The sequence below is a fragment of the Gobio gobio genome (assembly GCF_949357685.1).
Source record: "Gobio gobio genome assembly, chromosome: 2".
Taxonomy (NCBI): Eukaryota; Metazoa; Chordata; class Actinopteri; order Cypriniformes; family Gobionidae; genus Gobio; species Gobio gobio.
Window position 1 is genome coordinate 61,608,295 of NC_137098.1, and position 12,378 is coordinate 61,620,672.

Consider the following 12,378-nt stretch of genomic DNA (forward strand, 5'->3'; position numbering starts at 1 on the left):
ATCTTAATTTTATGTGATGGGGTTGAGTTACCCTCCCTGACTATAATAATACGCCTAAAAAATATGAATAAAACCATGAAACCACTTACCATCTTCAGCACCACTATTAAAGAGACCTGAATGATGTCATTTGCTCATTCTGGTAAATGATGCCACATATGGGTGGAGTCTAAATTATCATGGGCGGAGAATGGTCGGCATGACGGGGTTGAGACTTTTTTATTATAAAATATTTCTTCTCTTTTAGATTTTTTTTTCACAAGTAACACAAATACAATATTGCAAAAAAAAAAAAAAAATATATATATATATATATATATATATATAGACAATGTGCACATTTTGTTAAATATTTTTTTAAGAATTATGTATTACATTGAATTTTTTTTATAACTTTCAATTTCAATTACCAAAATAAAAACCAACTAGTTTTAGTTAACGACAACAAATAGCTTACCTTAATGTCTCGACTACAACATATGTTTCATTTCGAGGCCTGTTTTAGACGGTATTTATCAAATGTCCCCCAGACATTGATTATAATGGTCCAGTGGTTTAGAGCGCTGTGTTCCGTCCCTTTTCTCCTCCCCTTACTCGCGCTGTGTTTGTGTGTCAGTGAGTAACCGAGAGCAGAAGTTCATCAGTCTGCTCCAAACGTCTCGAACGCACGAGCTGAACGGAAGCGCGAGCCGTGACAGAGACCATATGACAGACATCTCACAGGGCCAAATAACATGAACTGCACTTTGACTTAGATCGTGTCTACGAAAATGAACGGCAGATAAAGCACCAGTACAAGCTGCATCCTGATGCCATTTCAGCACCTGGAGGAAAAGGTAATGCGAATCCATTCAACTCGGCTCTTACTCATTGCCATCAGAATTATTTCATCACGCTTTGATGAACTTAGACCCCATTATAAAGATGCATATTGTTTTATATGAGCTAGATTTCAACTTACATGAACGCATTATCAGTATAAACCCTGTCTCTTACAATTTTTTTCTGTTAACTATAAAACATTGCAAGCAGGTTCTATACAGTTAGCTTCTAATCACTTAAAGGGACAGTTCACCCTAAAATTACAATTCTGTCATTACTTGCCCTCATGTTGTTACAAACCTGAATTGGTATTTTTTCTTATGCTGAAAATAAAAGAAGATAATTTAAAGGATGTTAGTAACCAGGCAGGGCACCCATTGATTTCTATAGTAGGAAAAAAATACTATGGAAGTGCCGTCAACTGTCTGGTTCCCATTTTCTTCAAAATATCTTCTTTTGTGTTCAAAATATCTTCTTTTGTGTTTTGTGAGGACAAAATTTGGTAACACTTTATTTAGCAGTGTTCTTGTTACATATACTATAGTAATAACAGTAAATGATGCATGATTACATGCAACTAACCCTCAACCAAACCCTAACCTATAGTAAGTAGATGTTGTTAATTAATATTACTCAGTACTTAAATATATAATTACACACCCTAAAATAAAGTGTAACCCAAAATATTCATTTTTTGGGTGAACTATCCCTTTAACATTCTCCTTTGCATGCAAGGCTATGGTGGCTTAGGCTGTAACCTTGAGTGCTTTTGTTTTATAGTTGTTTTTTTTATCAGAGTGCTTATCAGTACGTCCTGAACCTTGCTCTTCGGTACAATGATCTCGCATTGGTGTGGCTTTTTAATTATCACGTGCAGTAATTGCCAATGTCCACCCACTCAGCTCAGCTCTTTAATCATACTCTCTCTCTCTGTATCTCTTTTGTCTTTCCTGAATGTAACATTCTTCTTTTGTGATAAGACCTCCCCAACCATTACACAAGGCAATTAATCAGATCTATATGGCTGCTGAGCTAGTGTGTGAAAGGTGGGAACGATTCGAAGGTCTGAGAGGTCGTGCAACGATTTAAAAATCAAAATATCAAAGTATCTTTTTTTCTTTATTTAGAATTTAAACAGTCATGGAACCCAGAATTCTGCAGCTCTAATGTGTGAAATTCCCATTTACCGCCTTTCAGATTTCAGGATGTAATTAAGTATTATTAGAGAAGATAACCTATGACAAAAATCATGCCTCGTCAGTGCATAGTTTGCCATAGTCAGCATCAATGGCTCTCAACTTTGAGCTTCAAATATACAAGCTGTCAATTAACTAGACATGTCCCTGTATGTGCATTTTTCACATCCTCATGTGAAGACGCTTCACATCTTGTGCTTTTGAGCGTGGCTCTTTTGAGTCCATTGAACCTTGAGGAGCATGTGACAGATCAGCATGCTTGCTGACACACCAAGAAGTCCCCATACTAAAAGTGAGAGAGAGAAAGTTGAATTGGACTTGACGTATTAAAAATCCCTCCACTTGGTCTTGGTTGACTAGCGATCAGGTGGATCAATGTCCACGTCAGGGATGGTGATTGAGTAAGCTGTTCACCAAGACACACAATCCTGTCTCACGCAGTAAGGAATATGAGCAAGCCGATGTTTTTCTTACATGTAGACCTCTTTCTCCGGGTCTGTGTTTACACACCTTTAAAAAAGCCATTTGCCATGACGTCTAATGGATCAGTAATAGCCTTATGTACGTTTGAGAAGCAAGAGTGTGTATGTGAGCTCTTTATGATTGCCCTGTTTCTTTGGAGATTATTATATGTGCATGCATGTGTGTGTGTGTGTGTGTGTGTGTGAGTGTTTGTTTAAATACTGAACACTCTCCTTCTATCTTCCCCAGATGTCACCTCGAGATCTCAAGAACTAGCTGGGAATTTCTGAGATCTTCCTTAAACTGACTGTAGAACTGATTTAGACAGTCTTATTTGTATATCTACCAGCGCTTTAAAACAATGGCGTCTTACAGTCCTGCACCCACAGAAGAGCCGTCCACAGAGGTCTCGAACGGAGACCTGAAGGCAAGCGGCTCGCAGGAGTGCATGAAACTGAAAAAAGAAATATCTTTGCTCAATGGCGTGTGTCTCATCGTGGGAAACATGATCGGCTCCGGGATCTTCGTCTCACCCAAAGGCGTGCTGATGTATAGCGGCTCCTACGGGTTATCCCTGGTAGTGTGGACAGTTGGTGGGATCTTCTCGGTGTTCGGTGCGCTCTGCTATGCCGAGCTCGGAACCACCATCACCAAGTCGGGCGCCAGCTACGCCTACATCCTGGAGGCCTTTGGAGGCTTTTTGGCTTTCATCCGTCTATGGACTTCCCTTCTGATCATCGAGCCCACCAGTCAGGCCGTGATTGCCATCACTTTCTCCAACTACATGGTGCAGCCCGTCTTCCCAACGTGTATAGCGCCCTACGTGGCCAATCGTCTGCTGGCCGCAGCCTGCATCTGTGAGTTGGTGTGTGTGTGTGTGTGTGGATGTATTTGGGAGGTGCTTTTGTTCTTCAAGTCATCATCATTTGAGATATGAGAGTTAAAAGAAATAGTTCACCCAGAATCATTTATCCACCATTTCAAAACCATTTGACCATTTGACACTACAGTTCAAAAGTTTGGGGTCAGTAAGATTTTTTTTTTTTTTAAAGAAAATAATCAGCAAGGATGCGATGCATTAAAGGATTAGTTCACTTTTAAATAAACCTTTGCTGATAATTTACTCACCCCCATGTCATCCAAGATGTCCATGTCTTTCTTTCTGCAGTCGAAAAGAAATTAAGGTTTTGGATGAAAACATTCCAGGATTTTTCTCCATATAATGGACTTCAATGGGCTCCAAACGGTTCAAGGTCCAAATGACAGTTTCAGTGCAGCTTCAAAGGGCTGTAAACGATACCAGATGATGAATAAGGGTCTTATCAAGCGAAACGATCAGTTTCTGCGAGAAACCGAGCAGTATTTATGCTATTATTTTACCTCTTATCAGACGAACGTGATCATCTCTGAGCTCAGCCATAACTTCCGCTAAGTGAAGTCAAATACGATTGTGGTCATAGATGTATACATAGATGCCTCATTAGCGCCTGCACTGATCAGTAGAATGAAGGATCTACGATCGATATATCTATGACCACGATCGTATTTGACCTCACTTGACGGAAGTTATGGCTGAGCTCAGAGATTATCACGCTTGTCTGAAAAGAGGTCAAATAATAGCATAAATACTGCTCGGTTTCTCACAGAAACTGATCGTTTCGCTAGATAAGACCCTTATTCATCGTTTGGTATCGTTTAAAGCCCTTTGAAGCTGCACTGAAACTGTCATTTGGACCTTGAACCGTTTGGAGCTAATTGAAGTCCATTATATGGAGGAAACCCCTGGAATCTTTTCATCCAAAACCTTAATTTCTTCTTGACTTGAGAAAGAAAGACATGGGGGTGAGTAAAATATCAGCAAAAGTTTATTTAAAAGTGAACTAATCCTTTAAATTGATCATAAACGCTGTTGTTTTGGACTTTCTATTCATAAAAGAATCCTGAAAAAATGTATCATGGTTTCCACTAAAATATTAAGATACTGTTTTCTAAGGAGCCCCTAAAGGGACATTGGAGTGGGGGAAAAAATATGAGATGGGAGGAAAAATAATATAATAAGTCAATGCTTTTGCGTTCTCTTGCAAATATTTTGTTTTCCTGCTAAATTTTGCATTAACTCGAAAAAATGTTGCGTTCCCCCGAGAAACTTTGCGTTCGTTCTCAAAACCTTTGTGTTCCCCCGAGAAACTTTGCGTTCGTTCTCAAAATCTTTGTGTTCCCCCAAGAAAATTTGCGTTCGTTCTCAAAATCTTTGTGTTCCCCCAAGAAACTTTGCGTTCGTTCTCAAAACGTTTGCGTTCACAGAGAAACTTTGTGTTCGTCTCAAAACCTTTGCGTTCCCCCGAGAAACTGTGTTCATTCTCAAAACCTTTGTTCCCCCGAGAAATTTTGCATTCGTTCTCAAAATATTTGTGTTCCCCCGAGAAATTTTGCATTCGTTCTCAAAATATTTGTGTTCCCCAGATAAATTTTACATTCATTCTCAAAATCTTTGTGTTCCCCCAAGAAACTTTGCGTTCGTTCTCAAAACTTTTGTGTTCCCCCGAGAAATTTTACATTCGTTCTCAAAATCTTTGTTCTCCCAAGAAACTTTGCGTTCGTTCTCAAAACTTTTGTGTTCCCCCGAGAAATTTTACATTCGTTCTCAAAATCTTTGTTCTCCCAAGAAACTTTGCGTTCGTTCTCAAAATCTTTGTGTTCCCCCAAGAAACTTTGCGTTCGTTCTCAAAAATCTTTGTTCCCCCAAGAAACTTTGCGTTCGTTCTCAAAACTTTTGCGTTCACAGAGAAACTTTGTGTTCGTCTCAAAACCTTAGCGCTTCTCAGAGAAACTTTGCGTTCGTTCTCAAAATCTTTGTTCCCCCAAGAAACTTTGCATTCGTTCTCAAAATCTTTGTGTTCCCCCGAGAAAATTTGCGTTCGTTCTCAAAAATCTTTGTTCCCCCAAGAAACTTCACGTTCGTTCTCAAAACTTTTGTGTTCCCCCGATAAATTTTACATTCATTCTCAAAACCTTTGTGTTCCCCTGAGAAATTTTACATTCGTTCTCAAAATCTTTGTTCTCCCAAGAAACTTTGCGTTCGTTCTCAAAATCTTTGTGTTCCCCCAAGAAACTTTGCGTTCGTTCTCAAAAATCTTTGTTCCCCCAAGAAACTTTGCGTTCGTTCTCAAAACCGTTGTGTTCCCCCAAGAAACTTTGCGTTCGTTCTCAAAACTTTTGCGTTCACAGAGAAACTTTGTGTTCATCTCAAAACCTTAGCGCTTCTCAGAGAAACTTTGCGTTCGTTCTCAAAACTTTTGCGTTCACAGAGAAACTTTGTGTTCGTCTCAAAATCTTTGTTCCCCCAAGAAACTCTGCGTTCGTTCTAAAAATCTTTGTGTTTCCCCGAGAAACTTTGCGTTCGTTTTAAAAAATCTTTGTTCCCCCAAGAAACTCTGCGTTCGTTCTAAAAATCTTTGTGTTCCCCCGAGAAACTTTACGTTCGTTCTCAAAATCTTTGTTCCCCCAAGAAACTTTGCGTTCGTTCTCAAAACTTTTGCGTTCACAGAGAAACTTTGTGTTTGTCTCAAAACCTTAGCGCTTCTCAGAGAAACTTTGCGTTCGTTCTCAAAACCTTTGCGTTCCCCCGAGAAACTGTGTTCATTCTCAAAACCTTTGTTCCCCCGAGAAATTTTGAATTCGTTCTCAAAATATTTGTGTTCCCCAGATAAATTTTACATTCATTCTCAAAATCTTTGTGTTCCCCAGATAAATTTTAAATTCATTCTCAAAATCTTTGTGTTCCCCCAAGAAACTTTGCGTTCGTTCTCAAAACCTTTGTTCCCCCAAGAAACTTTGCGTTCGTTCTCAAAATCTTTGCGTTCCCCCAAGAAACTTTGCGTTCGTTCTCAAAAATCTTTGTTCCCCCAAGAAACTTTGCGTTCGTTCTCAAAACTTTTGCGTTCACAGAGAAACTTTGTGTTCGTCTCAAAACCTTAGCGCTTCTCAGAGAAACTTTGCGTTCGTTCTCAAAACTTTTGCGTTCACAGAGAAACTTTGTGTTCGTCTCAAAACCTTAGCACTTCTCAGAGAAACTTTGCGTTCGTTCTCAAAATCTTTGTTCCCCCAAGAAACTTTGCATTCGTTCTCAAAATCTTTGTGTTCCCCCGAGAAACTTTGCGTTCGTTTTAAAAAATCTTTGTTCCCCCAAGAAACTTCACGTTCGTTCTCAAAATCTTTGTTCCCCCAAGAAACTTTGCGTTCGTTCTCAAAACTTTTGCGTTCACAGAGAAACTTTGTGTTCGTCTCAAAACCTTAGCGCTTCTCAGAGAAACTTTGCATTCGTTCTCAAAACCTTTGTGTTCCCCCAAGAAACTTTGCGTTCGTTCTCAAAACTTTTGCGTTCACAGAGAAACTTTGTGATTCGTCTCAAAACCTTAGCGCTTCTCAGAGAAACTTTGCGTTCGTTCTCAAAATCTTTGTTCCCCCAAGAGACTCTGCGTTCGTTCTCAAAATCTTTGTGTTCCCCCGAGAAACTTTGCGTTCGTTTTAAAAAATCTTTGTTCCCCCAAGAAACTTTGCGTTCGTTCTCAAAATCTTTGTTCCCCCAAGAAACTTTGTGTTCGTTCTCAAAACTTTTGCGTTCACAGAGAAACTTTGTGTTCGTCTCAAACCCTTAGCACTTCTCAGAGAAACTTTGTGTTCGTTCTCAAAATCTTTGTGTTCCCCCGAGAAACTTTGCGTTCGTTCTCAAAATCTTTGTGTTCCCCCGAGAAACTTTGCGTTCGTTTTAAAAAATCTTTGTTCCCCCAGGAAACTTTGCGTTCGTTCTCAAAATCTTTGTGTTCCCCCGAGAAACTTTGCGTTCGTTTTAAAAAATCTTTGTTCCCCCAAGAAAATTTGCGTTCGTTCTCAAAATCTTTGTTCCCCCGAGAAACTTTGCGTTCGTTCTCAAAAATCTTTGTTCCCCCAAGAAACTTTGCGTTCGTTCTCAAAATCTTTGTTCCCCCAAGAAACTTTGCGTTAGTCTTAAAAATATTTGTTCCCCCAAGAAACTTTGCGTTCGTTCTCAAAATCTTTGTTCCCCCGAGAATCTTTGCGTTCGTTCTCAAAAATCTTTGTTCCCCCAAGAAACTTAGCGTTAGTCTTAAAACCTTTGCGCTTCTCAGAGAAACTTCTCAAAACCTGTGTTACACCGATAAATTTTACATTCGTTCTCAAAACCTTTGTGTTCCCCCGATAAATTTTACATTCGTTCTCAAAACCTTTGCGTTCCCCCGATAAATTTTACATTCATTCTCAAAATCTTTGTGTTCTCCCAAGAAACTTTGCATTTCACGAGTTCACACTTACAAATAAGTCAGATAGAATAAATGGTATGCGTATTTGGCGTGCTGTCCGAGGAGAGGGCTCCGAGCTCGGTATTTGGCCCGAACCCAGAGTACTCCCCCCGTATGCCTGGTTTAGGAAGTAACCAGGTGAGTGTGAGGAAGACGGGGTGGTGGAGGGATGCTGAAAACCTGTCAAGGAACTTTGTTGAGTTGACTGGGTATTTATATGATCCTCCACTTGTGCTGATTGGGTAGACATGTTGATTACTGATTGCTGACAGCTGGTTTGAATGACATCATGATTGGATAGATCATTTGAACATGCTCCTCCCGAACTTTGTTAATGAAACATCATTTGTTCTCAAATTCTTTGCATTCCTCCGAGAAACTGCATTCATTCTCAAAATCTTTGCATTCCCCAAGAAATGTTATGTTCGTTCTCAAAACTTTTGCGTTCCCATAGAAACTTTGTGTTCGTCTCAAAACCTTTGCGTTCCCCCGAGAAACTATGTTCATTCTCAAAACGTTTGTGGCCCTGTGAGAAATTTTATGTTCGTTCTCAAAATCTTTGCATTCCTCAGAGAAACTGCATTCATTCTCAAAACCTTTGCAGTCCCCCGAGAAATGTTATGTTTGTTCTCAAAACTTTTGCGTTCCCCCGGGAAACTTTGTGTTCCCTCGCAAAATCTTCTTTGAGCTCTTTGCGGGCGACGTCGCAAAACATTTGCGAGAGAATGCAAAAGCATTGTCTAATTTTTTACTTACCCTAAACATTTGAAGGTCATGTGCTTTGCCACTCTGAATCAACTGAGTCCGTTTCTCAAATATTATCACATTTTTGCATCCGCTGAATGTTTGTTGGTAGCACTTGAAAGAGTGTGTGAACAGTGAAGGAATTGGCAGCAGGAAGTGGGTAGTTGGTTATCATTACACAAACATAAACACAGTGCTACATTTTCCACAGACAGGAAGAGTGAATGAAGTGGCATTAAACATAAGAGAAATATATTGAGTTCAAAAGACACTCAAAAGTTCTATGGTATCACCAACTGACACCATCACTCCTACTAGTGAGAGAAATTATGAAAAAAGTGAGAGAGAAATTATGATGTTGTGAGAAATAATGAAAGCCTGTCAGTGTTTAATGTTGAAATAAAAAAGGGAAGAAGGAAAGAATGCGTCAGACGAGTGCTGCTGATGTTGAGGGTTGATTTCACGTGATTCGTCTCGCCTAGACAGACATGCATGATGGCACAAAAACTGCAAACTGATGCAGAAAGTGACGATTGAACTGGCAGTTGTTTACATTCTTTTTGAAATCTGAGAAAAAAAAGAAGTCATATTTGTTTTGTATCACCTCAAATAATCAACACATCAAATAATCTAGATCAGTGGTTAGTGGTTAATCTAGATCAGTAGTTAATCAAGTTCATTGGTTAGTGGGTAATCTAGATCAGTAGTTAATCAAGTTCAGTGGTTAGTGGGTAATCTAGATCAGCGGTTAATCTAGATCAATGGTTAGTTGTTAATCTAGATCAGTGGTTGATCTAGTTCAATGGTTAATCTAGTTCAATGGTTAGTGGTTAATCAAGATCAGTGGTTAATCTAGATCTGTGGTTAATCTAGATCAGATCAATGGTTAATATAGTTCAATTGTTAATCTAGATCAGTAGTTAATCTAGATCAGATCAATGGTTAATCTAGTTCAATGGTTAATCTAGATCAGTGGTTAATCTAGATCAGTGGTTAATCTAGATCAGATCAATGGTTAATCTAGATCTGTGGTTTATCTAGATCAGATCAATGGTTAATCTAGTTCAATGGTTAATCTAGATCAGTAGTTAATCTAGATCAGATCAATGGTTAATCTAGTTCAATTGTTAATCTAGATCAGTGGTAATCTAGATCAGATCAATGGTTAATCTAGATCAGTGGTTAATCTAGATCAGTGGTTAATCTAGATCAGATCAATGGTTAATCTAGTTCAATGGTTAATCTAGATCAGTGGTAATCTAGATCAGATCAATGGTTAATCTAGATCAGTGGTTAATCTAGATCAGTGGCTAATCTAGATCAGATCAATGGTTAATCTAGTTCAATGGTTAATCTAGATCAGTGGTTAATCTAGATCAGTGGTTGATCTAGATCAGATCAATGGTTAATCTAGTTCAATGGTTAATCTAGATCAGTGGTTAATCTAGATCAGTGGTTAATCTAGATCAGATCAATGGTTAATCTAGTTCAATGGTTAATCTAGATCAGTGGTTAATCTAGTTCAATGGTTAATCTAGATCACTGGTTAATCTAGATCACTGGTTCATCTAGATCAGATCAATGGTTAATCTAGTTCAATGGTTAATCTAGATCAGTGGTTAATCTAGATCAGTGGTTAATCAAGTTCAATGGTTAATCTAGATCAGTGGTTAATCTAGATCAGTGGTTAATCTAGTTCAATGGTTAATCTAGTTCAATGGTTAATCTAGATCAGTGGTTAATCTAGATCAGATCAATGGTTAATCTAGTTCAATGGTTAATCTAGATCAGTGGTTAATTTAGATCAGATCAATGGTTAATCTAGTTCAATGGTTAATCTAGATCAGTGGTTAATCTAGTTCAATGGTTAATCTAGATCACTGGTTAATCTAGATCACTGGTTAATCTAGATCAGATCAATGGTTAATCTAGATCACTGGTTAATCTAGATCAGATCAATGGTTAATCTAGTTCAATGGTTAATCTAGATCAGTGGTTAATCTAGATCAATGGTTGATCGTCAATTGAAGAGTGTGCTACGTCAAAAGCTTTCACACACATATTTCAAAATAAAAGTGTTTCATCAGCCGCAACCCACTTTTGTGAACAACACACATTTTAGTTGCGTCCCAATTCAGAGGCGGCATCCTTCGAAGGCCGAGGGCGTTGCTGAAGGCTCCTTCGAATGTGGCCTACAAATGCGTCTTCTTTCCCTGGGCCATAGAAAGAGTGGATCCTTCACAGCCTAGCCTACCCCAGGATTCATTCCACGCCAGTGAAAAATCCCAGATTATGAATTTTGGGTTTCATTTTACCTGAATATCTAATGATACAAATGTTAAAAAAACACGGTTGCACTTTATTTTACAGTACGTGCACGTATATGTACTGGGTAATGTAAGGTAACTACATGGGTTAAGGTTAGGTTTTGGGATAGGTTCAGGGTTAGTACCAAGTTATTACCCATGTATTGTAATTATTATAATAAGTACACAGTATGTACATGGGGAACAGGACAGTAAAATGAAGTGCTACCAAAAACACTTTATAAAGAGGTTCAAATGTTGACTTGTGATTTTATAGATAGTTTATACTCTTTATTATGTGCATAAGACCAGTGTTGGGGAAAGTTACTTCTAAAAGTAATGTGTTACAATATTGTTTTACTCCCTTAAAAAAGAAGTAATTGCAATACTTAGTTACTTTTTATGGAAAGTAATGCTTCACGCTACTTTTGCTAGTGTTACTTATTTGAAAAAGTAACTCAGATATTTTGTTGTAAATTTAAAAGTAATGCGTTACTTTACTGATTACTTGAAAAAAGTAATCTGATTACAATCTGAACCCCCATTTTGTTTTCAGACAGTTGAATAACACTTTCAAAATAGTCCAGTACAAACGTAACTGCCGCTCGTCAATGCTAACACTGCTCGATTCGACCTTTGTGGACCTCGAAGGTCTGACCTCTGAAGTCCACGTTCTTGGAAGTAAGCAGCCTCTGAATTGGGACACGCATTTGTATGCCCCCCCCCCCCCCAATCAAACACACAGACGTCATGACCTGGAATATTGACCTTAAAATGTTCTACATCTGAGAAGCACTTATCTGACGATCAATTGTGCCATAGTAATAAAAAAGTTAGTCTTTCATATAAATATTACACCCTTAAATCTAAAAGAAGTTCATCAGAGTGTACCACGCATATGCATGCTTCGCTGAACGATAAGAAGCACTGTGAACTTGCTGATTCCTGGAAGGTAAAGTCCTCCGATTAGCAATCTTGTCCATATGACTATTCATTTTTGGGTGAACTATCCCTTTAGCCTAGATATGCTTAATATTTACACCCAATCATCTGAAATCAAATATAATGAATTAACCACATGATCACATGGACATTTTCCACAAAAAAGAAATAGTTCACCTTAAAAATCTACATTTTGTCATCATTTGTCATCGTTTAATCACAAAATGAGATATACAGTGAAAGTGAATGACGTTAGTTTAATATTTCCATTGTATATTCATTGTAAAAGATGAAATAACCGTACAGGAATGCTTCACATATCTGCCCTCCATAAGCAGTGAGACTGTAGATTAGAAACGGGTGTGTGAGCAGTTTATGAACTTGAGGCAACATTGATAGCAGCCATAACAGATAAGATGAAGTCAAGGCAAGACTAGAAAACATTTCCCCCCCTAGAAATGTGAGTCAAGCTCAGAGAGAGAGAATTGTAGCATCCACATATTAGCCGATATATTCCTTTCCGTTGTTTAATGACTTGTAAGAGTTAGTCATGTGACTCTTTGTTACTTCCTCTTTGGTGTCAAGGCT

General features: G+C 38.4%; 1 protein-coding gene across 1 annotated transcript in view; it reads left to right on the forward strand.

Annotated features, from left to right (window-relative positions):
• The first annotated feature begins 614 nt into the window (after nt 1-614).
• slc7a7 (solute carrier family 7 member 7) overlaps nt 615-12,378 on the forward strand; it is a 21,414-nt gene continuing 9,650 nt past the window's right edge. Inside the window, exons 1-2 of the mRNA XM_079805246.1 lie at nt 615-836; nt 2,730-3,337. Coding sequence (XP_079661372.1) covers nt 2,842-3,337 — 496 coding nt within the window. The 5' untranslated portion in view covers nt 615-836; nt 2,730-2,841. The remainder of the gene's footprint in view (nt 837-2,729; nt 3,338-12,378) is intronic.